This window comes from Panthera tigris, chromosome C1, assembly GCF_018350195.1.
Source record: "Panthera tigris isolate Pti1 chromosome C1, P.tigris_Pti1_mat1.1, whole genome shotgun sequence".
Lineage (NCBI taxonomy): Eukaryota > Metazoa > Chordata > Mammalia > Carnivora > Felidae > Panthera > Panthera tigris.
Window position 1 is genome coordinate 102,761,949 of NC_056667.1, and position 27,815 is coordinate 102,789,763.

General features: G+C 46.3%; 1 protein-coding gene across 6 annotated transcripts in view; it reads left to right on the forward strand.

Moving 5' to 3' along the window:
• Nucleotides 1–27,815, forward strand: part of BCL9 (BCL9 transcription coactivator) — an 83,949-nt gene that overhangs the window by 42,375 nt on the left and 13,759 nt on the right. For 2 of the 6 annotated variants that reach the window (XM_042993941.1, XM_042993944.1), the window contains exons 1-4: nt 16,675–16,788; nt 20,384–20,518; nt 22,622–22,713; nt 27,152–27,464. In XM_042993941.1, the coding sequence (XP_042849875.1) occupies nt 27,412–27,464 (53 nt within the window). In that variant the 5' untranslated portion in view covers nt 16,675–16,788; nt 20,384–20,518; nt 22,622–22,713; nt 27,152–27,411. Of the gene's footprint in view, nt 1–16,297; nt 16,316–16,674; nt 16,789–20,383; nt 20,519–22,621; nt 22,714–27,151; nt 27,465–27,815 lie in introns of those variants that run through there. The other 4 variants (XM_042993946.1, XM_042993947.1, XM_042993943.1 and 1 more) reach the window with 3 other exon arrangements.

The window sequence follows — 27,815 nt, forward strand, 5'->3', positions numbered from 1 at the left end:
TTTAACTCAGGTGTTTATGTTTTTCATATTGCTTTGTATGAGCTCTTTATATACTAATAAGGTTAATTTCTTTTTCAGTCATATTTGTTAAAATCCTATTTGTTGGAAATACTTTGTTTCTATTAGGTTGTTGGTCTTCCAGTTTTATGAATTTTTTTACAGACAGAATTTTACATTTTTGTGCAGTCAAATCTATTGAATTATTTACTTATTTTTCCTTTGATTTTATTCTGAGAATATCCTTCCCTGTCCCCAAGGTCAGATAAGTATTCATCTACATTTTCTTCCAGTTTTTTTTTAACTGATTTGTTTTTATATTTATCTCTTTAATCCCTCTGGAATTTCTTATTATACGATGTGAGACGAGGATCTTAAATTTTTTCCAAATTGCTGGCAATTCGACGCGGGGCTCAAACTCACAAAACTGTGAGATCACGACCTGAAGGGAAACCTAGAGTCCGAAGCTTAACTGACTCGAGCCACTCAGGCGCCCCAATGTGTATGTCTTTTGGTATTCTGTTTGTGTGTGTGTACGTGTGTGTTTTGTTGTTGATTCCCTACAGACATCCACTTTGTTGTTCCTGATTAGGTCTGTACAGTACACAGATCCTAGTGGATTTTGGCATTCTATTTTTTTTTCCTCCGGTGTCTTACTCCTTTACGGTGGTAAATTTCAGTAGCATCGCCCCTTCTCATGGTCAATTTGTCAGGCATGCAGTATAAGCTTATCTCCTACAAGTACACAAATCGTAAGGAAACTTCCTACCAACAAGAGGTAAAGGCCAGAGCCAGGCCTCACACATATGTGACCCATGAACCGTAGTGCTCGTTCATAACCACTCCAGGTGACAAAGCCTTCAGCTTTTGTAACCTAGGAGGTTGGAGTTTTTCTGGCTGAATAGTATCAACTGGTATAAAAAGAGCAAATCTCTGAAAAGGGTTCCCAGAAGAGCTGTTACATGATGCACAGCCCCTAACCTTCTGTTAACGGCTCACCCCAACCCGACCCTGGTTCACAGTGGAGTTATTTCATTTACCAGGTGTGAAAATTGGTTTTTACCACAGAGGAGGGGAGTTATTACCTATCAGGTCTGCTCTTTAGGAGGGCAGAGATTGGTGTGGGATTTATTAAGAGATGTGCTTATGCACAGAACAAACCATTAGAGATGTGTTCCTTTAAAATGGATTTGCAACCTTTGTCATTTTAGGAGTGCTATTTTTTTTTCTTTTACTTTTTCTGACAGCCTCCTTTCCCTTGTAGATTGCACACATCCCACCTAGGATGTGAATATTTTATATGGCACCATTCTGCCAAGACAGGGACCTCAGGGGTGTGACAGAGTGCAGTTGGGGGTGGGGGTGGGGACTGCCTGCCGTTTGGATGCTGATATTAGTCACACGTGGATACAAAGGATGGGAGGTGGGCTGATAAAATAATTTTCATGTTGATTCACTGCAGTCTGGTCCAGACCTCCGTTTGATGCAGGTATTAGGGTCACTCAGATTCTCCAATGAGGGAATTCTTGAAAATCAAGAGTTTAGATTTCCCTACTTCTTGTTAGAAGCCACAGACAGCCTCAAAGTTAGTATCTGGATAACCGCATCTGTTTTTGAAAGAAGACACCTTGTTTACTATCATGGTGGAGGAGGTGGCTGAATTTATTATTGTTTAGCATTTCTAGCACACTTTGTTCTCGCGGAGTGCCTTAAACTTATTTATGTATGTATATTGGTTGCTCTCCAGCACTCCCAGGAGATGAGTGGGTGATAAGTTTTATTATCACCTGCTTTTCCAAAGAGGAAACAAGAGCTCCTGAGAAGAGAAGGGGCTGGCCTGGGTTTACAGCTCAGGGCTCCTGTCACCCCGTTGGGGGACTGGGCCCTCAACAAAATGGTGATAAAGGCAGGCAGGCCTTGCTCTGCCCCCTCCCAGTCCTGGTGGGCCACCTGGGTCCCCTCCCATATCCCACTGAGCACCGAGTGCCCTCCCTCAAAATAAAAATCTACACGGTTCTTGGCCTCTGACTCTGTCAGCGCTTGGCATCTAAACACACAGGCTTCCTCACAAGGGCGCCTTACCCCCCTGCTTTCCTTGTAAAGGTCCTGCTGTTTTCCTCACCGCCCAGCTCCAGTCCCTGGAGTCATCTGTGACTCAGCCCCTCCATCCACTTTAGTTGTCCGGTGTGCCATGTAGATTCTGTCACCAAACATCTTCACATTCGTCCCTTCCCACTGCCACTGCCTGGACCCCTATAATAGCCCTTTCCTGGGTCCCCACACTTCCCATCCTAAACTCTTCAGTCCCCTCACACTCCCTTAAGCAACCGCCGCTCCACAAACACTGTGCTCCCTTGGGGTCCATTCTCAGCTCAGGGTGGCCTTCTAACCCAAGTGCACACTCCTGGCCAGCACTCAAGACCCACCTCCCTAAGGAGCCATTTCTGCTACCCAGCCCCTGAAGATCACCTTTGATCCTGCGCATCAAGACCACCTATGGCGTTTGGTAAACAGGCTCCAGCCAGAGAGGATCTGACCCGGTGGGATGGCTCTGGGGCGAGGAACGTGTGCGGCGGCCACGCTGCCCTGCCCGCCGCCTGCAGCCAGGTATCCTGCCCCCCCCTCCCCTGGGTGCACCACTGGCCCCACACCCTGGGCCGCTCACCTCACCGCCGCGTGGTTCCCACCAAGCCTTGGGCTTTGGGCCCCTGCTGGCTCTGCTGTTCCTTTAGCCTGAAGCCCTCCCTGGCCGCCCCATCCCCACCTGTTGAAATTTTTCCAGTGCTTTAATGGCCCAGCTCAACTATGAAGGCACTGCTTCGTGAAGACTTTTCTGATTGTTCCAGAGGGATGGGGTGCGAGTTCCTCCGCATTCAACTTAAGATCTTTTCACAGCACAGCTTGGTCTTACCATTCTAGTCCCCATCTTTCCTGCCTGGCCCCTTCGCTGTCCCTAAACTCTCACTTTACAGGCATCCCCAGAACAGACCCAGGACACATACCTCTGCCAGGAATGCGGTGCCCCTCCCCCCTCCCCTCCCCCACCCCCCTCTCTTTTTAAAAAACTTACCCTACTAGGCTCAGCTCATGTGTCATTTCCTCTGTGCCACATTCATCACAACCAACAGTCTTTCTAGACTCTCCCCTGCCCCCACCGGCCCTAAGTCACTCCCTCTTCTCTGCTTTGCAGGCCCCAATCGAGAACTCAACTGCCCTGGCTTTCTTCCTGCTTTGCTTAACCTGGTTAACGCCACACTGGGCAGTGAACTTGGCCAAGGTTGTACTCTGAGGTCCATACTCTGTCAGTCCTGGAATGCGTGCCTGAAGGAATCTGTTTGCTCTGAGCCATTCCGTCCCAGAACGAGCTCTGCTCCCTGCCCTTCTCCCCTGCCATTTGTCACCTCCTGCCCTTTCTGTGCTTTGTTTTATTCCCCCCACTAGATTGCAAGCACTCTTGAGAGGAGAAACCTTAGAGGATTTCCCTCTCTATCCCCAAGCCCGGTTCCTTACCCGTGGCAGGAGCTCAATAAATGTTTGTTTAATTGAATTGTAGGGTGTTGTGCTCAGCTAGCTGGTAAACAACCCTATTTAAGGGGTTAACAAATAACACGCGGAGAAGTTCTTCTCCTTTGGGGGCATTTGCATTTTAATGGGAATCTTAAAAACCCGAAGGAAATGTTCTCTAATGGTGGGATTGCCTGCATTGTAGGAAGGCTCATTTTTGGTGGTGCTGGAGAGGGACTCGGGTAAAGTTTTCCAGCCCTGGAGTCCTTCAACTCTTTTGGGACATGGACGCACTTTGGGCAGTCTGGTGAAACCTATGGTTGGAATTATAATTTTAAACACATAGAATGAAATGCACAGCATTGCAAAAATCGTTACAATGAAACATGATCAAAATGCCAAAAGCATCAAATCCGCCATACACTAATATATGTGCTTCTTTATTAGAACATTAATAAAAAGGTCTACTGGCAAATTTAGTAACTACTGTAATTGTGTCATCGGTGATGAGTTTAAGCTATATTTGGGATGTCTGCCACAAATGAAAGGTGATACAAAAATCCCTGTGATTCTATTGGTGAAAAAGTCACGGGTGGTTCATACGGCCTTGATCTATTGCCTGTGTTCCTGTTTGAAGGAAATGATAAGTTCCAGTTAGAAGTTACTGCAAGTAAACGTATATTTTTTTCCTCCATCCAAAATCCAGCCTTAGTCTCCAGGTAAACCTGGGATTAAGAGACCCTGCTTAGCTGCACAACCCGCCCCCCCCCCCCCCATGTGATGTTGGTAGTGGGTCGTCCTGAAGCCAGGGTCAGTTGGCTGGCCCTGGGCTTCCTTGTCTATACTCCACAGCCTCTATCTGGAGATCCTAGATTCTTTCCTTTTTCCCCCTATATTACACAACCAAGGGCAGTAGTCTAAATTTGTTTCATTTTCACTGGAGACGTGAAAGGAGAAACATAAAAGGATTGTCAGGCTTTGGGGGAGGGAGGGGATCTTTTAGTCCCTAGCCTGGGAGGATCCCTTCCCAAAGTCCTAGGCTTGGGGTGGGGGCCAGAGGAAGAAGGTCATTGTATGTATGTATGTATGTATGTATGTATTTATTTATTTATGAGAGGAGCAAAGAGAGAGAGAGAATCCCAAGCAGGCTCCATGCTCAGCATGGAGCCCCACACGGGACTCTATCCCACGACCCTAGGATTATGACCTGGGCTGAAATCAAGAGCCCAGAGGGGCACTCACTCAACCGGCTGAGCCAGCCAGCCAGGCGCCCCGGGGTTGCTGCATCCTGGGGAAAGCAGTTGTAGAGTTTCCCTGAAAATCACTGCTGGCTCCTTCTGAAGTCAGAAGTCCACATGGAGGCCAAAGAGCCTGATTCCCGGGGGGTGGTCCAGCATGATATCCACCCCGGGTGTTGGTTAGTGACTAAGTGAAATATCATTGCTCTTGAAACACCACACTCCCTAATGCTGATGTTATTTCTAATTTGGGTGAAAGTGTTTGTGCAGTTCTCTTTTTAGCAGCCAAATGCAGGGAACACGTTCAGTCCATTCCCACTCTCCTTGTGTGTTTTAGTCACGTAGAGACAATTTTCCCCCACATAGACTGACCCTGCCGTTTGCCGTGACTTGGGGCACAGACCTCTGTTCTCCGTGGTGGGGGTGGGGTGCGAGCTTAGGGAATATAAGTAAATTTTAATATTAGTGGGACACCTGGCTACCAGAGTGAGCACCCTATCAACCAAGGCAAAGCATCATCCCTGCCCCGAATGGTAGTGACACCAAAGGTTTTGTCCGCAACACCTTTCTTTCCTCTTGTGTGCCTTTTCCTTGCCACTAATCTGCTTTCTGTCTCTATAGATTTGCCTTTTCCAGGACATTGCGTATAGAGGGGATGATGCAGGCTACAGTCCTTGTGCGCCTGGCTTCTTTCCCTTTGTGTAGCAATTTTGAGGTACAGCCATGTTATAGTGTGTGTCAGTACCCCATTCCTTTTTATTGCTGAGGAACGCACCACATTTTATTTATCCACTCATCGGTTGATAGACACTTGGATTATTTCCGCGTTTTGGCTGTTAGAATAATGCTGCTATAGAACATTCACACACAAGTCTGTGTGGACCTGTTTTTCTTTCCCTTAGCTAGACACCTAGAGGTGGAACGGCTGCTGGGTCATATGGTCAACTTACATTTAACTTTTTAGGGAACTACCAAACTGTTTTTGAAGGTGGCGGCACCATTTTCCGTTTCCCCCAGCAACGTGCTGGGGTTACAGTGCCCCCCCCCCCCCCGTTCTCGCAACACTTGATGTCGCCTGTCTTTTCTCTCATGGCTGCCCCTGGGTGACATGTAGTACGTCTCACTGTGGACCAGCGTCGGTTTTGAACTACGCGCCCCCCCTTTCTGACCACAGTGCTCCCCCCACCCCCACCAACCCCGCCACTTCCCCCCATTTTAGGCTAGAAACCAAACTGGAGCTCTTTTCCTTCCTCTTACGTTCACACGCTTCAGCAATGAGCTACTCTAGCCTTCCTCAGGTGGTGCCTTTTCATTCACCTTTATGTTACCCTCTCTGGGTCTGCATCACCTCACACCGAAATTTCTGCAGCCTTCCATCTGCTCTCCTGGCCCGCTGTGGGTCTACCTTCCTTCCTGGAGCTGCAGATTGTTAGAAGAGTAACATACAAAGGGTGTGCGTGGATGTGGAACCAGGGGAGCTGTGCCCTCGTCAAGGAATCGCACTTAACTGCCACATGACCTTGTATGAGTTCTGCAACTTATCTGAGCCCAGCCTCCTTCATTAAGTTATTTAACCTCTATGAGCCATGGTTTCTTCATGTGCGAGGTAAGATTGATAATAGAGCCTATCTCATAGGGTTGCCGTAAGCCAACCATACAATCCATGTAAAGCCCTCCGCACAGTGCCAGTGGTATGGGGAACTCGGTGCTGCCTAATATTATTACTTTAAATTTTTTTAATGTTTATTTATCTTTGAGAGAGAAAGAGACAGAGTGTGAGCAGGAGAGGGCAGAGAGAGTGGGAGACACAGAATCTGAAGTAGGCTCCAGGCTCTGAGTTGTCAGTACAGAGCCAGACGCGGGGCTCGAGCTCATGAACCATGAGATTATGACCTGAGCTGAAGTCAGACGCTTAACTGACTGAGCCACTCAGGTGCCCCGTAATATTATTATTTTAATTATTGTTATGACTATTATTATTATTATTCATTATGATGCAGGTTTCTTCCAAACCTAGCACATGGCTATCATAAGGATCAGGTGTGGCTGCGAGTATGAAAAGGCTTTGAAGAATGCCATGCAAATTGCAGTAATGTTATTTTTACCCAGTTTTTCCTGTGCTCAAGGAGGGAGGCAGGCAGGAAAAGCAGCGGGAACACAGGCTTTGCTGCTGGCCTAGTGTTTGAATCTGAACTGTGTGCTATTTAACAGCCGTGAGGCTTGGCCAAGTCATTCAACCTTACCATTTTGATTTTCTCATCTGTAAAATGGGTATAACTATAAATCACATTCTGGATGATGCTGTAAGGAAGGTGTCTATTCCTTAAGCAGCGTTTGGTAAAGGGTGGCTTTTTCGTTTTTTTAACGGTGTTATCATTCGTGCATGCTTCACTATTGTGTTCTGTGTAATGAACTCCTACCCTAGTTATTCAGTTGCATTTGTCCCTGCACCCAACACCTGCTTTCACCTCAGAATGACTTGGGTTTTAATCTCAGCTCCCACTCGGGTTTCAATCTCAGCTCCCACTTAAACTACATGATTTTAGGATAGTGACTTATCTCTCAAAGTATCTGACCCCTCAACTGTAAAATGGGAACAATAGTTCATACTTTGTGGGGTCATTGTGTGTATTATAAGAGACGATATAAATATAGTCCTTAGACTATTGCCTGGCACATGCATATACCAAATACTAAGTAAAGGCAGCGGTCGTGTTGGCTTGTAATCACCATTAGTATTATCGTTTTCTGTCCACACATACACTGTTCTCCTTTCAGCCTCTTGCTTGGCTCCTTGTCTCTCCCTCCTGGGTCACTATCCCCACCTGGAACTGCTCAAATCCTATTCAAGGCCTAGTTCAACTTCTGGTGCTGCAGATGATTGCTCCAAACTCTACTCATTGTTTTCCACCCCGCCCCCCGCCCCCCACCAAAGTCGAGTTTGTTTCCTGTCTGTCATGTCTGTAACACAATTTAGGAATTAATTATTACTAAACTTTTTGTGTTTTCCCAACTGAACTGTAAGGTTCATGACAAAGACTATTTCTTCACCTTCTACTGAAATTCTCACTCGATTTAATTTGGCACTAAAATGCATATTAAGTGTTAATTTAATTTCTCATTGATAAACAATAACTAAGAAAGCAAACATGTAAAAGTCATTATGAAATTTTAAAACCAGGGTTTTTTTGAATCACCTTTTTTGATAGTGTTCTTCATTGATACGATTCAACTTTGATCCTGAGTGAAATTATTTATTCTGAAACACAGAGTAGAGAAAGTGGAGAGTCCCCAAGTCAAGGTCAGCATTGTCTGTTAAGTTAGTAAAGCTTGTTTTTACTGACACAAATGACCTTGTTTTTGTTTTCACTGTTACATCTTGGCATCTCTGTCCAATCCGACCCTTCCCCTAATCCCAGAGGACCTACTGCCTTCAGAAAGCCCTCTGAGCATCTCCTGGCTTTAATTTTTGGGAAGGTTCTCCAAACTCCAGAATTAGTTTTTCCTTTCTTCTCCACAACATTCCCTCCATACAGTTAACAGTTAAGGAGGGCAGAGGTCTGGCCAGATAAGTTATTAAAATAATTTGTTGTGTTACCCTTCCCAAGGGCTTGGGGAAGGGACATCTTAAATCCAAAGGTATGAATTTCTAATGGCAGAGTTTAAAGGAGTGTGTTAGGAGAGTTGACGAGATCCCAGTGAGGGAGATTTAAATGTGAGAATAAGTGAGGTATTGAGGAGGTAACCTTCTCAGTGCTCCTAAAATCTCCCCCTAAAGCCAGTCCCCTTGTGGATAATCCAGAGATGATGAAATGTAGTAATAACCAACATTTACTGGGGACTTACTATGTGCCAGGCACTAGTCCTACATGTCTACATGTGGGCGCTCATTTATTCTTCATGCTACCCTGTGAGGAAAATATTAGCATCGCTCCACTTTATGAAAGAAAAGATGAAACCCTAGAGAGGTTAAGTAATTATTCTAAGATCACACAACTCTCTGATGGTGGAATTCAACGCCGGGCAGTCTGATGGAGGGCCCCTCTACCCAGAAATGGCTCTGCTGAATCTTCAGTCTCCCCTTACAAGCATTCTAGGAAATCAGAAGAGCCAACTTTATGAGCAAGACTTAGATACCATCATCATCATCGTCATCCTCGTGGCAGCAGACAAGGTGTGGTGCCATTGTGCGAGGGTGCTGCATAGAATGTGGAGAAGGCATTGATTTAGCCCCACTGCGGGTCTGAATCAACCTGCCTGCTGCCCCCTTTGGGTAGTCTCAAATGCCTCCACTTCCATGATGCATTTTTTGCTCATCTCACCCAGCCCCCAGATAATATATCTCCTCTGATTGCCATTTTACTTTTTGCCTCTGCTCTGCCACTTATTTATTACTTTCTATCTTGTATTGTGGTTATTTATATACACTGTCACACAGCTGAGCCGTTGCACATTGCTGAGTCCTTTGCTGGGCTGACTCCTACGCGTTCTTTGAGATTCTGCTCAGGTCTGGTTGCATTCCGTGACTCTCTTGTGTGGATTAGATGCCTCTCTTCTGTGTGCCCCGGACACCTGGTATTTATCCATTTCCTAGCATTTATTATACTTGATTATAAATGTTCACTTGTCAGTATTCTTAACTAGATTGATCCCAGGTACCAACATGAGGGGACTTGTCGTATACTTACTTGAATCTTTGGTGCTTTGCACAATACCTGACACTTACTGAACCCTTCCCTCCCCCCTTTTTAAATGAATGAATCATCTGTATAAGTCTGATTAGACTTTGAAGACAAAATTTGATACCTGATTCATATTTGTGCGCCCCCCCCCCACCAAGATGCCCAGCACTTAGTAGCTGCTCAGTAAATATAGCAATGACTACATGATTGCAAAACACAGAGAGGTATATAATTTTGTTCTCCAGATATAGGGCAAGACCAGGAACTACCTTAAAAGGTACAGGGTGTTAAAAGTTTGCATATCCATGCTATGTTCTAAAATTGGAGATATAAACACCTTCTATAATGGATGAGAAGGAAAAGAACATTTCTTTTTCTTCATTTTGAAGTTACTTGGTTAGTAAACTGTAGTCCAACATTCCATCAAACCCAGGTCCAGATGACTCTAAAGGCAGTATTGTTCCTGTCACACACACCATTGAGATCTTAGGGTAGAGGGGCCCTAGTTGGGCCCAGAAGAACCAGTAGGGCTGAAGTAATCAGACAGGAATAGACACTGCATTAACTGTAATATATATAAACAAGTCTTTTAGGAAGACCTATCTGGAAGGAGCATGGAGAACTGACTGACAAGGGGAGAGGCTAGAGGCTGGAATGACTATTTGGAGGCTATTACAGCAGGCCCAAGTTGGGACCAGAAAACAATAAACTGATTTAAGGAGGAATTTGTGGACACTGGTGACTGAGAAGAGATAGATGGATGGAGATTTTGAGTCAGGGTTACGCCAAAGTTTTGAGCATGAGTTAAAGATAGTAAATTTAGAGATGAGACTTAATTTTGAAAGATGGTGAGTTTGTTTTTTGACATGTTGAGTTGATTGTAGATAGGCAGGCTGAGTAGACAGAAATGTAGGATTTAAGCTCAACGGCCCTAGGATGTGTTGGTCCTCTGCAAAGGGGCAATGGCTGTAGTTAGAAGAGTGAGAGAGGCATCTTATGGAGACTTGGAGAGGGGAAAGATTAAAGAAGCAAGGACTTTAAGGAACATTCACAATTAGGAGACAAAAAGAGGAATTTAAATCAATAAAGGAGACGGACCTCTAGGTATCTATATGAAGGAAGTGAAATCACTGTCTCAAGAGACAGCTGCACCACTAATTACAATAGCCAAGACATGGAAATGATCTAAGTGTCCATCAACGGAAGAATGGATTAAAAAATGTGTTATATGTGTACAGTGGTGTATTATTCAGCCATAAAAAAGAAAGAACCCTGCCATTTGCAAAAACGTGTATGAAACTTGAGGGCATTATGCTGAGTAAAATAAGTCAGAGAAAGAGAAATACTGTATGATCTCATTTATATGCAGAATCTAAAAAAAAAACCCAAACTTACAAGAACAGAACAGATTGGTGGTTACCAGAGGCAGGAAGTAGGGGGTCGGGGGGAAATGGGTGAAGGTGTTCAAAAGGTACAAACTTCCAGTTGTAAGATGAATCAGTTCTGGGAATGTAGTGACTATAGTCAACAATACTGTATATATTTGAAGTTGCTGAGAGAATAGATCTTAAAAGTTCTTATTACACACAAAAAAATTATAACTATGTGAGGTGATGGATGGTAATTACTCATAGTGTGGTAATCATCTCACAGTACATACATACATCAAAGTATGTTATTGTATACCTTAAACTTATACAATGTTGTGTGTCAATTACATCTCAATAAAATTGGGGGTGTGGTGGGGGAGACAAAATCAGAATAACATTCTATCTTGCGGTTCAAACTATAAGAGATTCAGAAAGGAAATGATATTCATTGGATGCTTTGGGCGATTAGGTTTGGCGATGTTGAAGAGAATTCTAGTAGAACGCTTGGGTTAATTATAGAGGAGGAAAATGGATGGTGAGAATGTAGGTTACCCTTTGGCTAAATTGCGAATAAAAAGAAAAGGGAAGAAGAGTGTTGGAGTAAGAAAGATTTTACTGAGATACTAAGGCAAAGGCAAAGTAGATGGAAGAGAAATAACCAAGTAAAAAACTCCTTTAGAGGTGGGGTGAGATGACAAGGTAGGTCTTGCAATGTAGGAGGAGTAGTGGATAAAATTTGGGATAATTGTTGCAGGAAGTGTTATAGGAGGTGATGACGATACATAGAAGAATTGCCAAGTAAATAGTAACAAAGTTCAGTTGAAGCTCTATCGCCTAAATGTTGACTGGGACCCACTTTCTCGGTTTTGTGGGTTTTTTTCTAATAATGTCTGGCAGCCCAGGAGTGGAAACAAACATTAGGCATTTTCACTATTGGAACAGTGGGTGGCCAGGCACTCCAGAAAGGCATCGTGGCACATGAGAGCAACCTGGATGCAAACCATGGAGGTGTGGTCCAGTTGCAGTTCCAGAGAAGCCAGGGAGAGGGTGATTGTGGGAAGTGGGAGGCCTCCAGCTCGGAGGGTGGAAACCCAGGAGAAATAAAATAGGTGTATCTGAAGGGCAGCGTTTCTAGAGGTATGTCTGGGAGAAGAAAATGAAATGAAGTAGTAGAAATATTTAGAATTATTGCTGGGAAAGAGGTGAAGAACAAAATGAAACAGGAAATTAATGGCAATTGAAGAGGAAAAGGGTTGTGGGTCTATAATGGCAGATGTGAAGGACTGGAATGAAGATGAAGAGATTTGGGGAGACATGATTGGAGCACCTAAAACATCCCACGTGTTTCTTGTTAAGCTATGATGGACTGTGGTCCAAAGACTGGGGAAGATCAGCATTTATATTTTATTTTTTAAATGTTTATTTATTTATTTTTGAGAGAGAGAGAGCGCACAAGCAGGGGTGGGGAAGAGAGAGAGAGGGAGAGAGAGAGAGAGATTCCCACGCAGACTCCACACCATCAGCAGGGCTGACTCAGGCCTGACTCAGGGCTGGATCCCCGAGTGAGATCATGACCTGAGCCCAAATCAAGAGACTGGGCACTTAACCGATTGAGCCACCCAGGCACTCCGAGGATCAGCATTTATATATCAGTCATTCGGGGCTCCGGAAGGAAATAGCAGTCTGAAAGTCACAAGGCTTGACCTTTAGATGGCAGACATGAGGTTAGGAGACACAACCACACAGGTCTGAGTACGAAAAACAAAAGGGAAACATCGATGGTAATTTTTCAAAGAATCTGAGCGTCACATCGCAGATCTGTCAGAGCTTTCACAGAGAGGATGCCTCTAATTCCCAGATTGTGGACAGCAGGTTTGTGGTGACAAAGAGCAAGACCCACACTCACATTCAAGTGCCAATGGCCCCAGGTGGAGTGGCCAGAAGGAAGGAGGTGGGAATATTGATTTCTTCCTTACAAAAGAGACACTTAGCCCTAAGTTTTCCCAGTAGGGATGAAGCTCTGAGACTCCCCATTGACTTAAATGGACTGGTGAAAGCTGGGTTAGGGAGATTTGATTCTCCTTCATGGGCACCCTAGCAAAGAAATTGCCTGCTGGGTATTTTATTACAGCATTGGGCAGTAGACTACAAAGGTTAAGACACCATTCCATCCTAATCCTTCATTTTCAGTCACAAATGACTCTCTTGGTAGTATTCCTTTGGGGTTGAAACTTGCCTGTTTTGGTTTGGACAATGGAGTAGATGAATCAGTAAGAAACAGTATAAACAGCAGGAAACTAGACAAACTGAGGGCTTTGACCAAGGCAAGAATTTGTTAGGGCCTCTGAAAGCCCTAGCACCAGCTGGCTGAGTGGGCTCAGCCTTTCTGAGTCTTACTTTCAACATCCCGAGGTAGAACTTCATGTTCTCTTCTACAATGATAAATATTAGTAGGAATGAACAACGCTTGGCAGTTAACAGTGCTGAAGAGTGTTGGACTTCAATTCTACTCCCTAAAAATGGGTATAATCTTGGCAAGTCATTAAACGTCTGTGTCTTAGAATTCACCTCTGTAAAACAGAAGGGGGTTCTTTCCAACCCTAAAATTTCAGTCTAAGTTTATCAAGAGCTGGGGGAACAAAAACATTTTGAAAGCGGAATTTATAGGTAAAAAAAAAAAAAAGACGGGAGTCAAACTTAAATAAAAGATACTGTGAATAGTTGAAGAACTAACAGGCCAAATTTATACCATCCATGTTTACATCAGAGTCAGTGCTTTATCATCATTATGAGAAGCAAATTTCAAAAAGGAAACAACAACAACAACAAACCCAGGTCTCTTCGGTGTCAAAAGCCTCAATTTTTAACATTGTTAGCCATTTGGATTAAAAATGATTTATCTTAGAATTTCAAGAGGAGCAGAAATAGTTTGAAGCTCTTATTTATAGGATGCTTTTAAAAATGATTCCATCATCATCCGTTAGTATTTATGTACATACAGCATGCTAGATCTCTATACAGCAAAATAGAATTATTTCTCAAGTGAGATGGAAATGAATGGAAGTTAGAAAATTCAGAAGACAAAAATTCTAGTAAAATAAACTATTTGATAGAATAAATAATATTTTTAAATGCATTTCAATCCCATGTGCAATGCAGGTAATTTAACATTACTATGGAGACTCTAACCTTTCGATTTCATGACTTTTAGCACACGTTATTCTTAATATATTGCTCTGTTACCCTAGTGTTGCACATTTAGTATTCATTTACATTTTTCTTCTGGTTCAGTAAATAATTTGAATTTTGACACATAAAGTTGAGGGCGTAATGCCTAGTGAAACGGTTAAGACTTTTTTGTATGTATTATTGTTATAGTGAGCTTGACTTTGAATAGAAATGATCAGGCCTGGAACACCCCACCCAGGAGCTTATTTTAGTAATGGTTTTCTCTTACAGGTACCTTCTGTAAATCCCTTCTTTCCACCTACGTTTGCAATCCCAAATGTTTCTTGCGTATTCCTGGTTTTAGTTGTCTTTTCACAAGTGCATACCTTACTTTTCCCCCCTGTCTTCTTTTTATAGAGGTTCTCACCTACCTCCAAAACTTGACAGAAAAGCATTTTAATTGTTTCTCATTTGGAATCCTTCAATTGATCTTAGCTTTGTATTGTTGTTTTTTTTTTTTTAATTTTTTTTTAACGTTTATTTATTTTTGAGACAGAGAGAGACAGAGCATGAACCGGGGAGGGTCAGAGAGAGGGGGAGACACAGAATCCGAAACAGGCTCCAGGCTCTGAGCTGTCAGCACAGAGCCTGACGCGGGGCTCGAACTCACGGACCATGATATCATGACCTGAGCCGAAGTCAGCCGCTTAACCGACTGAGCCCCCAGGCTCCCCAGCTTTGTATTGTTTAAATATACTATTGTCTTTTTTCCCTTATTTATATCCTTAGTCATAATGGAAGACAAAGAGAAAACATCTTGCTATGAAAAAACAGGTTTTCATAGGATCTAGGCTGGGGAGACACGGAATAGAAACTTACATGGCCACCCAAGACTTCTAAGTGGTTTCCAAAGCTTCATCATTCAGGGTTCTCCTTTACAACCAGCACCATTAGTTAAAAGATTGCCCCAGGGTAGGTTTCCTACTTTGTAGACAGGGAAACTGACTACAGAATTAAGCATCCTGCTTAAAACTATGGGTGGTAGAAGCAAAACCAGAAGAAAATTTATCTATTTCTCTTGGCCATGTTGCCCCTCTTTCTTCAGGGAGACTAGGCAGTACATTGTAACATAGGCAGTCTTCACTTAACTGATTCAGAAAGGCTGTAGGGCCAGTGCACGAAGTTGCAGAGAAACATCTTAGACCAAGATTCTACAAAGCACAAATACAGAGATGTAACAACAGTGTGTTCCCGGGAGGACTGTGGAGTAGACGTGTCTGTAATAACAGTTGGTCACGGCAGCAACGAGGGCCACAAAGATAAAACAGGAGTAGCCTTAATCTGAGCTTTATTCAGCAACATGCAGTCACCAGGATGCCGTCATTTTTCCTTCTGAGAAAAAGTGCAATCTAAGGGGTTACCTTCCCACTCCACAGGGGACAGTGCCGGGATGCCTGGGCTTCGAGTCCTCCAAAGCACAGGCCTCCCGAAAAATCAGGGGAGCGATACTTCGATCAAAAAGCGGTTGTGAAGCCATTGGAGGATCTGGGCATTAAGTCCTCTAGGGCACCAGGTTGCGACGCGCGAGCGGGGCTGGGCTGGGCTGGGCTGGGCCGGACGTGGAAGGAGAGACCCGGCACCAGCCATCGTGTCTGCAGGACCCGGGCGAGAGTCGGCTTTGGAGAGGGTGGGGGAGAGTGCAACCCCAAGAGGGGCCTGCTCCCCTGGGAGGGGAGAAAGCAGGCAACCGCTAATGCAGTGCACAGATTGAGAGGTGAAAACGCGGGACCTGCGCTAGTGGCATCCTGGAGGTGTGAGGGGGTCGCCTTGAAGACTGACGACTAGGCCGGGACCAGGGCAGCAGGGAAGAGTGAGGGAAAGACCCCTTCCTTTGGCAGCTTCCAATTCGTTTCTGTCAAAGATGGCCAAATTCCACGCTGCCCTGCCCCCCTCCGTGCCTTTACTGGTCCCCTGGGGTTGCTCCCCGGTGCTGCAGCAGGCGGTGGGGAGGTCCGGGTGAGTGCGTGCGCGCGGAGGACTGCTCGGGGAAAGAAGAGACCCTCCCCGGCCGCACCTCCCACCCCACCGGCCCTTGGGGAGGTGCTTTCAGTTGAGAAACAGGGCTCTGCCGCTTTAAGGTGGGGAGTAGGCGTCACCTCTGGCCGGGTGACGAACCGGGGCGGGGACCCCATGGGCGTGCCCATGCAAAACAGGAGGTGGTGCTGGCGGTGGGCGGTCCCATAGTAAAATGTTCCGGGGAGGGGCGGGGTCGAGGAGGCGAGGCTACTTGGTGGGCGGGGCGCTGGGGGCGGTGCCTCTCCGGGAAGGCCGGGGAAGGGGAGGAGGAAGCGGCCGGGTTGGTACCATCGCGCGCGTTCCGGGAGGGGGAACAAGTGACATTCCCTTGGAGGGGGGCGGGCCCTTCCCGGCGGCGGGCCCAGCGCCGAGGCGGGGAGGGGCAGTCCCCAGTCCCCCGCCGGGCGGGACGCCGGGGCCGGGGGAGGGGGCACTTCTCCGCTCGCGTCCGAGGCGGGGCCGGCGGTACCTTTCGTGGCGCGGTGCGGCTGGGGGAGGGCCGAGGGGAGGGGGAAGGGGCGGGACCGGGAGGGGGGAGCCGGAAAGGGGGAGGCGCCGGCGGACAATGGAGCCTATGTGTGCCTGCGGGAGTGGGACGGCGCCGCCGCCGCCGCTGCCGCCGCCGGGGGGAGACGCTGCGCCGCCGCTGCCGCTGGCCCCGGCCCCGGCCCCCCGGGGCTGAGTGCCGCCCCGGACCGAAACCTCCTCCCCTACTCCGCTCCTCCTCTCCCCTCCCCCACTCCCGCCTCGGGGGTAAGTGGCACCTCGGGGGGGAGGGGGAGGGGAAGGGCTGGAGTCGGGGGTGTGGGGGGGCCGGGTCCGCGTGTTTTGAGCCGGTTTGGGGGCAGGGGTGGCCACAGCCGCGAAGAGCCGTAGGGGTTGGGGGGGAGGGGAGAAAAGGGGCGGGGGTCGAGGTTGCGGATTTAGTGAGTTGAGTCTGGAGAAACCTGTGGGGGAGGAGGGGGGACGTCCTTTGCCCACCGCTCACTGAGCAGTGGGAAGAGACCGCGGCATCTCTCGATTTTTTAGAGGTTGTGTCCCAAGCAGTGCTTGGAGAGGCTGAACGAGGAGATGGGACGGTCCCAAGGTCCGGGGATGGAGGGGCTTTGGAGGGGGGAGATGGAGAGCTAAATAAGGGAATTCGGGTTGAGTTTGGTGGGGTCTGTAAGACCCCGGAGGTGGATAGAGAGGTAAAGGGGACTTTGCAGGCCAGTGACTTGTTGAAGGGTGAGGGGAAGTGAAAGCTAAGAAGCATGTATGAGTAGTAAAGGGCTCCAGTAGGTGAGGTGGTGATGTCTAGGTCACTGAGTCATTGTGGGGGTCGTGGACACAACAGTGATTTCCAAAGTGGAGCCCTAGCCATTGACCTTTGAAAGTTGCAAAGACTATTAAGATGTCACTGGTTAGTGTTGGGTGAGCCTGGTGAAATGGAGATATCCTAAGGAGAACAACAGCAGGGTTGGTTATTATGTTCAGAGGGAAGGGCCAGAGGCCTGTAATATTGTTGCTGGGGGCCTTACCTGGTGGCTCCCAAGCCTGAAGGAGGAGGCCTCAAATCTGTCCTCCAAGGGTCCCCTGGTCTGTGATAGAGAAGAAGGACTTAGAGCCTAAATTCTAGTCCAGTTAGGGACGAATAAAGTTACTGGACAAGGTAGAGAAATAGGCATAAGTATCTCTTGGTGGAGAGAGACTCTAAGGTGGGATGGAATTGGTGCAAAGTTAGTCTTTGGTTAAGGCAAACATGGATTGCTCCCTGGCGGTGACTTCAGTGGGAAAGTGATTTGGTGGCTGTGTAAAGAGATACATTTTGATCAGTGATGTGTGGTGGATAACTAGCATTTGAAATATTCGAGAATTAAGTGTTCGTTCTTAGACCAGAGATTTGGACTCTTGTGCACAGAGCACAAAATGATGAGTCCGAAGTAGCAGGTAGGAAGGATGAGTAGTAAAATAGTTGAGAGGTAGGGCCTGGGAGGGGCAAAAGGTTATGGGTGGGTAACAGTCATGTGTGAGTTTGACTCTGCATGGAGATTGTGCAGCATGATTGCCCTGTTGATTTTGGTTTTTTGTCTTGGTACTAGTGGTTTGGGATTTTAGCAAGAGATTAATGCTACTGTGAATAACGTTTTGGTCCTAAGTACAAATGTAAGAAAGACATGCTTACTAACTATGGAAAAAAGACCCAAGCTATTAAAGACAGAGATGAGTTCATGAAAGGACAAGTTAGATGATGTAAGGATGCTTTGAAGAATGAGGATTCCAGTAATAGGTGGTTTGAATAAAAAGAGAAAATCTAAGGCAAAGTTGGGGCTGGGGTGACATCTCACAGTTTTAGGACCTAGGATCTATAATTGAACCATTATAATGCTATTTTGTAGTAACAGTGTTGAATGTTAGATGATAATAGTTCCACAAGATATGGTAGGTTGGTAAGGAGGTCATTGACTAAAAGGTGAAGGAACGATTCCACACTGGTCTCTTCTTAGAAGGCAAGTTGTATGTAACTTGGCTTTTGAGCTCAGGATCCCTGACCTCGATTTTTAGATGACTAACATAGGTGAAAAAGTACTTATGCACATTAGAATTTGTTCTATGGGATATTTGCCCCATAGCCTTCAGAAGTGTCTGCTGCTGTGAATCAAAAGAAAATGCTCTCTGGCTTATAGGGGGGAAAACGTACAGAGGTTTCACAAGCATTATAACCAACTAAATTATTTGATCATGGTGACTTGGGATGGTGGTTAGAGCCATGAACTTGGAATCAGGAAGCTGGCTTCCCATTGACTTCTGTGACTTTGAACTAATCTCTCATATTTATTCTCCAGTTTTACCATTGATGAAGTGGGGATCCCACTGCCCTGACCACTCATAACACATTGCATTGCTTAACAAGTGGATGCCTATCTGTAAACTGCTTTAAACACTTCTGAGAATGAGAGATGATGTAGCCCAACTTTTTTCTCACTTCTAAAAGACTGCTCTCTCAGGAACAGACCACTTTCAGCTTTTGTAACAATCATGGCAGCATAGTTGATCAAGGAACAAAAAGGAGTACCTTATGCATCTGTCTTGTTCTATCATCTGGGTTTTGGTTTCCTACTGATTTTTTGAAAAGTGATACCTCTTCTCCATTTACGAGGAAGTTAGAGTGATGACAATCGGAGAATGTAAGGAGAGGTCCCCATGCAGAGTAGGAATGTACATGCTGTGAATGCTCACCTAGACTGATGCCTGCCCTAAATTTGTGTGATCTTGGACATGTTACTTGGCTTCATGGTGCCTTAATTTTCTTCAACTATGAAATATTGTTGGTGGAATAACCCACTTGTCCGTCTGCCTTGGTTGACTGCGCTGTTAGAGTCTATAGAAACTTTTATTTGTCCCAGAACAACTTTATTTGTTCCTAACCTCCTATGTCACACATACACCTTTGGCAGGCTAATGAAATATAGGACCTCTTTTGGGAACTGTGTTTTTAAAATGCATAAAATGAAACACATGGACTTACAAATGACATGGAAACAGTTATCAAAATGTTAATCAGTTATGATATAGTAATACATATGCTTCTTTCTAACACATTAAATAACAAAATGTAGCTGCAGGTCTAACCATACTGTAATTTTGAACTAGTGATGAGTAAATATTGTGTTGAAGTATCTGCAGCAAGTATAATGTGACATGAAAATGTCCTGTGGTTTGTCTTGGTGACAGTCACAGGGTTGCTAATACTATCACGGGTCGTTAGCTCCCTTCACAATTGAAGGCAGTGCTGACTTTTGCTGAAGAGGTGAGTGAGTACAAACGAAGATGGACGTTTCCCCCCAGTAAGTCCACAGCTGCCACCAAGTCTCTCCACAGACCCCATGTGAGGCAGTGGGTCCCAGGTTAAGGGCTCCTGCCCTAGACCAGCTGATTTTTGAAAATTAAATGATCTTATGGCCACTCGCGGTTAAAGCTTTGCAGTATTTTTTTCAACATCTCCATCATGCCAAATCCAAGAGCGTAAAGAAGGTATGAAGTAAAAGTTTGTTTTGCAGCCTGTTGGTGACTATTCTTGGTTGTGGAGAAAAGTAAAAACGATGGTTAGCATCAGGCTTTCACATCTGGCGGATTTTGTTTTGCGAAACAGCCCCGTCTTCAGGGGGGCGGATTTGGGCTGTGCTGCTCCGTCTCCTTGCATTTTGAGTTTTAGTGGTTTGCCTTCATTCTCCATTTTTGACCTAATTATTTTCTCACTACTCCTTCCAAATACTCTGTTGGCCACAGAGCATTGGGGAATGGGTGGTTTTCTTTGCAGTTGGTGTGAATTGGGGTATGAACTTCTCCATTCTTCTCGTCCCTGTAGGACTCAGTGTGGGACTAGCTGGTGTCACTCCACTTTGACCTAAAAATTCCCTTCTGTTTGGGAGGCAGAGCTCATTCTTGGAAAGTTCTTCCGTGTCCCAATGTAGAAGAGAGAGCAGATCGGACATCTCGAAAGGTAAAGAACCTGATGATGAACATGTAACTTCTGCGATTCACTCTGAGTATTTTAGAGTTTTGTTTCTGTTTCTGTAGGGTCTCTTATACCTTCCACTTGTTCATTATTGTAACAGTTCCCAAGGCAAAGGTCATCAAGTCAAATGCAAGTCTGAACTGTAAGTGTAGTCACCTTATACTTTCCTGTGAGCAGGGACCTCTGCAATTGCTCACCTCATGGGAAGGGCAGGTGGGAAGACGTTAAACAGGTGTTTAGCGTGTCTTCATTGGTCTGTGTACATACAAGCCAAAGGTAGCAAAACTTCAGCCCCAAGCTCATTATAATCCTTGGATCACTCAGTATTTATTGAGTTTCTCTTGGGCATCAGGTGCTGAGATGATGACCCTTTTTCTCAGGGGGCTCTGTGTCTCCACATAACAGGGATACAGTTTATAAGGTGTAATAGTGTTGTGACTATGACGCTGAAGGGCCACAGAGGACATGCCTAGGGATAGCTGGGAATCAAGGAGAATTTCACAAAGAAGGGACATCTGTGCTGACATTTTACTTTGGGTGGCCGTCATTCCAAATGATAGTTGAAGTTCCTTTTTGAATGTTTACATTTTGCCAAGACTCTTTAGTTTGGTAGAAATGTTTATTTGCTTGCCTAAGGTTTGTTGGCCTGCAGGGCACTAGAGGCATTTTGACCCTTCGAGTATGAAAACACAACGTTAGTATTTTGTGTGGACCAAGATTTTCTGCACATGCCTATTGCCTAGTTGTCTTTCCCCCACATGTTGGAGAGAGAGTGGTTCTTCCTGTTGTGTACTCTTTCTGCAAGGAAGCCTGTTAGGAGTTGGCATGCCAGAAGTCAAGAATGAGCTAGGAATGGAATCCTGCGGCCTTTTTGTTCCACATTCTAAGTTTGATACTCTGCCTTTTATGGAGCAGTGGTCATAGTGTAGAAATGAAATTTGTTAAACATGACATAGTTGTAATAAACTTGACTTCTTAGAGCAGGAAAGTGGGAAAGGATCATTGGAGGAATGGAAATTGGAATTGTAGAGGTGGTTCTGAGCTTGGTCAGATTAACTTGTGAATTTCTTTACAACACTGTGACCACCTTGTAGAGTCTCCTTTTAAAGATTCCGAGGTAGTGTGGCCTTAGAACAGTCTGGAACTTGGTTCTTCCTTGCAATTTCAGAACTATAAAATCTGGACAAAGGGGGGAGGCTCAGGGTTCTAACTCTGTTTTACAAGGACTCACACTGGAAATTGTCCTGCTCGACCAGTAGCTTGTTTTATTGACTTACCTAGCTCAAGTCAATGTAGCCTTGTGCCACAGTAGGCACTCAGTCAGAGGAAATCATCTGGCCAGGTCGTTTGGCCCCAAGTTCTCCCGAAAGTATGTGAACCGTGCTTGCTGAACGCTTGTGATGCAGAACCCGGTTGAGAAGGGGGAGGACTGTGCTGCATCGCTCTGTGCCTTTGGCATCATGTCTCCAGTTGTGTGTCTCCTGCCTTCCCAGCCAGCTCTCACTTCTCCCTAATAACAAGGACTGGACAGAAGCAAAAATGGGAGGGGTGTTTTTCTCCTACCAAATGCCCAGAAATTTAAAAAATAGAAACATTGATTTTATTTGCTCTTAGTATTTCACCAGTCGCTGAAAATAAAACGTGCAGTTGGGGAAGAGGCAGAGTCCCGAGGCCTAGGGCCTTGAGATGTCTGCAGATTGGATAACACACTCTTTAAAAAATTGGAAGTTGATTCCCTTTACCTGGGAGGTGACAACAGCCTCTCAATCTAGTATTCTAGAATAAATAGGAAATCTGTTCTTCTCTTAAGGTGTTCAGTGACAACACGATATAGTGGATTTTTAAAAAAAAATCCATTTAGGGGCGCCTGGGTGGCTCAGTCAGTTAGCGTCTGACTTCGGCTCAGGTCATGATCTCACAGTTTGTGAGTTCGAGCCCCATGTCGAGCCTGTTTCGGATTCTGTGTCTCCCTCTCTCTCTGCCCCTCCCCAACTTGTGCTCTGTCTCTCGCTCTCAGAAATAAATAAATGTAAAAAAAAAATTTTTTTTAAATCCATTTAGAAGTTTTTCTTCTTCATCCTCATCCAGGTGAGGGTCACCTTTGAGAAAGGGGTTCCCGGACTCCCCCAGCTCCTCACCTCCAGGATGAGCACTGCGGTATCGTGACCCTTGGGGTTTCGGTGAGTAGCCTGATGGGTGGTGGCACTAGAGAACCTGGCTGGCTTAGAAAGATGATCTTGGGGAAGAACTTCGGCTTTTGTTCAGCAGACATTTTTTGAGCAGACACCACATGCTGGGTGCTGTAGTAAGTGCTGGGAACACAGAGGTGACCAAACAAATCACCCTTGACCCCTGCCTTCCCTTCCTGAAGAAGAAATCCCAAAGCCGAGATTTCAGGCATTCGGCAAAAATATTCAGACTCCATACGGAGGGTTGTGGTGAGGGAGAGACGTGTCGGGAATGACTCCCGTGTTTCCGGCAAGAACCGACCGGGTGGACGAAAGTGCCATTGACCACAGTGTGGAAGACTGAGGGGCAGGTGCGTCGGGGAGGGATGAAGAGTTCCTCTCCCATCTAGGGAGACGTCAAGGTGGTGGCTGCGTGTGCAGGTCTGCGGGGTGCCAGCTGAGCTGGAGATGGGAAATTGGGAGTCACTGGCTCCGAGAGAGCTTACAGAGTGGGGAGAGAAGAGTGCCGACGAGCTCTGAGGAGCTCTGAGTCGTAGAGGCTGAGTGGAGAAGGGGCTGGCACAGGGCGCAGGTGGAGAGCGACTGGGGAGGCAGGAGGGAAACCAGGGAAGTGTGGCGGCCTGGCAACCGAGAGGGGAGAGTTCCAAGAAGGAGGTGATCAGCTGGCAGACTAAGAGGTGGAGTCCGATGAGGTTACAAAAGTGGCCAGTGGTGACCTTAAGCAAAACAGTGGTTTCTGTGATCCGGGTGGGGGTGGGGGGTGGAAGTCAGTTTAAAATGGTTAAAGGGTGAACGGCAAGTAAGGAAGGGAAAACCACATGTCTTGTCAACTCTGTGGAGAGACTTGGCTCTGAGAGGGACTAAGAACATGCTTTGTTTTTCTGTAATTTTTTGGTCTCTGTTCAACGCTGGAAGACATACCACGCACGTGTCTGCGTGGTGGCTGGAAGCACGCAGCAGATAGCGGGGAAGACCCAAGGAGAGAGAGAGAGGGAGAGAGTGTGCTCGTGGAAAGCTGGAAGGGATGGGGTCTAGACCGCCTGTGGCGGGACTGACCTTTGAGGAAGAGTGGGCTATTTTCTCTGTTTCGATGATAGAGAAGAAGGAGGAGGTGGGTACCGTGAAAACAGGTTTGCAGACTTGGTGGTGAGGACGATGTCACGTCCTGCCTGGTGACTTCTTTTCTCCTTGTTAAGTCCTGGGCAGGACCGTGCCCTGAGAGAGGGGAGGGCGGGGTGGAAGGGGACAGTTGGAGAGGAACAAGATATGAAATGCCATTGGGCAGGATAAGCGAGTGAGCTGGCTAGACAGTGATGGTTGCCGTAGTACCAGTTAACCCAGAGGCTGATACCGTGCCGCCAAGCACTGTCTTCTGGGCGCTAGCTCACCTTGTCCACCAAGTCCCCATCTTGACAGTGATGAAGAGCACAGCCGGGGGCCTGGCCGAATGCCAGCTCTCCCACTTACTAGAGTATGACTAACTCGCATATGACTAACTCACGTATGACCCAACTCGCTTCGGCGAACGGCTAAACGTTTCAGAGCCTCAGTTTCCTCACCTCTCAAATAGGTGGGGGTACCTGCCTCCCGGCGCTGTGGTCAGTGACTTAATATGTACAGGCCTTGCCTGAAAGAGTGCCTGATACCTTGTTAGGAAGAATTTTAAATATGAGCTAAGAAGAAAAGGGAGAAGCATTGAATGAATAGATCTTCAAGTTGGAAGCCTGAGTTCTATTGGAGGAAAAAGTCTCTCTGTGGCTGTAATGAATCATCTTCTGTGGAAGACCTTTTCCAGTCCTTAAAATGACAGCTGAGCACCAGCCTGCAAATGTAGGCACCAAAGAGCCAAATTGTAGTCTTTGGAACTATATGATGAGACACTTGGTGGATTCTTTTGCCGGGCTAAGGCTAGGGTGACTGACTTCAGCTACTCCCCTGGCTCATCCAGGGGTTTTGAAAACCCGGGATTTTGAAAACCCGGGATTTTGTTCCCCGTCAGTCAGGGAGTCCACATGCCTGCTTCAGCCTTCGTGCTGTCTCTCCGCCCATAAGGTCATGGTGAGGAGGTGAAGAGTAGGGTCGATGAAGAGTAGGGTCGGGGAGAACCGATTGCAAACCTGGGAAGAAGCCCTGCACACCGTTCACATGTGCTCCCCCCATTCACCTGTAAAATGCCCATCCATCAAGGCTGAGAAACATGTGAGAATAAGAAACTGTCTTTAGGAGTACTTTGAAGATAAAAGTGTTGTGTGCTCACAGTATTATTATCAGAAATCATCTTTGCTACCAGTTCATCAGAAATGCCTGGCAGACTGGGGCACCTGGGTGGCTCAGTCGGTTAAGCGACTTCGGCTCAGGTCATGATCTTGCAGTTCCGGAGTTCGAGCCCCGCATCAGGCTCTGTGCTGACAGCTCAGAGCCTGGAACCTGCTTCAGATCCTGTTGTCTCCCTCTCTCTCTGCCTCTCCCCTACTTACACTCTGTTTCTCTCTTTCAAACATAAATCAACATTTAAAAAAAATATTTTTTTAAAGATAGGCCTGGCAGATTGAGGCGATTTGATATTTGTAATATGTTTTGAGTTCCTTTGGAGAAAGTGTACCACAAATGCCAGGTGTTTCTGTTCTGGGAGAAGCAGATGGAGTATGTCACTGAGGGTCCGATCACATCTTAGTACATCATGCTGAGTATTATAGACAAGCCAAAGAACTTGAAAACAAGATTCTTGTCTTCAAAGAACATAGTCTTTCTTCATAAGGAGATAAAACATACACATAGGACTATTCAGTATGACATATGATTGAGTGCTAGAATGTGTGATGCAGACAGAAAGTACCAGAAGTTACAGAAGGGGACTATTTGGTGGGAACCACTTTTCTGTTCCTGAGGTAAATGTTTTCTGATGGCTTTGTCCATGCAAGATTCAGTGGCTACTTGTATGTTACCAGGGATTCCTGATGTTTAGTGAGAGGTTACAAAATGGTTTATGATTATGTATGTCAGACTTGACAACCACGATCAATTTTATAGTTCAGACTGAAAAAAAGAAAAAGCTGAAGGTGGTGGGGGCTAAAAGTACAACCTTAAATACCATCAAGACCAAAATGTTTTTTTGGGATGTTTTTCCCCCCGAGGTCGGCATAGAAAACATTCCATACCATTTTCTTCTAGTTGTTTTTCCTGACTTCATCATTTAAAAAGAAAAAAAAAAAAAAAGTAATTGTGTGCACTGAGAACTTCCATAAATTCCTTTTAGCGTCTCAGGTAAAATGCTGGGACTATTGCAGATTTCCAAAGGAAGACATGGATGTTTAACCCTTGACCCTGATCAGACTCGGCGCCAAAACCTGTAACAACTCCCAATCTCCAGTCCGGTTCTGGAGTCCCACAAAGTGTGTGTAAGCGGTAACACCCGAGCTACTTCTGGCTCCCTGTGATTCTTCAGCCACGAGTCCCGCATCTTACATCCTTCTATCTCAGTCCCGGGCCCCTTTGCCAAGCTATCAGAAGTCCCGCCAAGCTATCAGAAGAGAGTAGAGGGGACAGCGGTTACCAGAAAACCATATTGGAACTGCCCTGGAAGAATCAGTGACTGAAAGTGGGTTTTGGTTGTCCCTGAACTAGTCCAGGCGTCCTGAAGTAAAGGGCGTTCTCATTTGCTCTCTGGCTAGGTTTGGGAATATTTTCTTGACCTTTATGCTTCAAATTAGCCTTGCAAATTGGCTCAAAAACTATCTTAGCTTCCAAAGATGTTCTTTTACCTTCAATATGATGGATCATTCCCATGCTTAGCCATGCCTACGGTCCCTGTCATTAAACAGCGAGAACTCCAGACACATCCTTGGCATAATTTAATAGAAAGATCGTGGAAGTCAGGGGGCAGAACTGATTGTATTTGGTATTGGCTCAGCAGCCGATCTCAGAAGGACCTCCTCCAATGTCTCCCCACCCTGAGGCCCCGAGAATATAAACAGATTAATTTGTTTCGTGGTTTGACATCGGGATGGGTTTGCTACATTTCAGTGCCGTTGTCTGCCATCAGAGGCGAAACACCGGATAGTTGCTATGGATTTGGGAGTACCCTGTGGTTTCAAAGCATTGTTTTGAAAAGAGCAGATAAACCTGCGTTTTGGGCGGGTTTGTATCTGGAAGTGGAGAAATGTAAGGGAGAATATATGGCTGAAGATGAAATGTTTTTCTCGTGTGCTTGCCGACGCCCGGTACATGATACTTGGTGGGAGGCCCGTGTGCTTGGCAGAGAGTCCTGTCACTCTCTAGCTGCCTTCTCGCCAGAGCATGAACACTGCTCCCCCTTTGGCCCTGTTGGAAGCCGAGGAGTGATGTAGCCGCCGCGTCTAGTTGGCTAGACTGTAACCTTGATCCTGTTGTAAGGGTGTTTTATGTCTTTCTGGGTGGCCTTTTCCCATAGTGTGCCCTGGAGATGCGAGATTTTCCTTTGGCAGCAGGAGGCACACACCCAGAGGATGCCGGAGCTGCAAGGGGAAAGGACCCACTTCCACAGCAGAGAAAAGCAAAGAGGAAAAAGGCATACAGGTGGCCAGCGCTGAGGGCCGCGCCCAGCAAGCCGCCGGCCGCCGCCACTGCCCTCAGCAGCTGTCTGTGCTGCAGCCCGAGAGGAACTCGGTGAGCCCGTCCCTGTTTGTGACTGCACGCTCAGGATTTCAATCAATGCATTCCAGTAACCCCAAAGTGAGGAACTCTCCATCAGGAAACACACAGAGGTAAGGGCTAGAGCCCGCCCGGCTGCCCCCTGGGGGTGTCGCAGGTGGACCATGAACACTCCTTGAGGGAACAGTGTGTTTGGATTGGACGCAGATGAGACTCGAGTGGGGAAAAGAGGAGAAAACAGAATAATAAACGGGCTATAGTACCATCGGGCTTTCTGTTAGAGACGTCCGTTGGTGTTCTTCCGCCCATTGTTCTCCGACCGCGCCTCTCCACCCCCGCCCCCTCCCCAAAGCGCAAAGGAGAGGACCTTAGAGTTCACCCAGCACCATGTGCTAACCTTGGCGAGTGAGGAAGCCGAGGTCTGGAATGGTGAGGAGGCCTGAGATCCTAGGACTAAAACACCA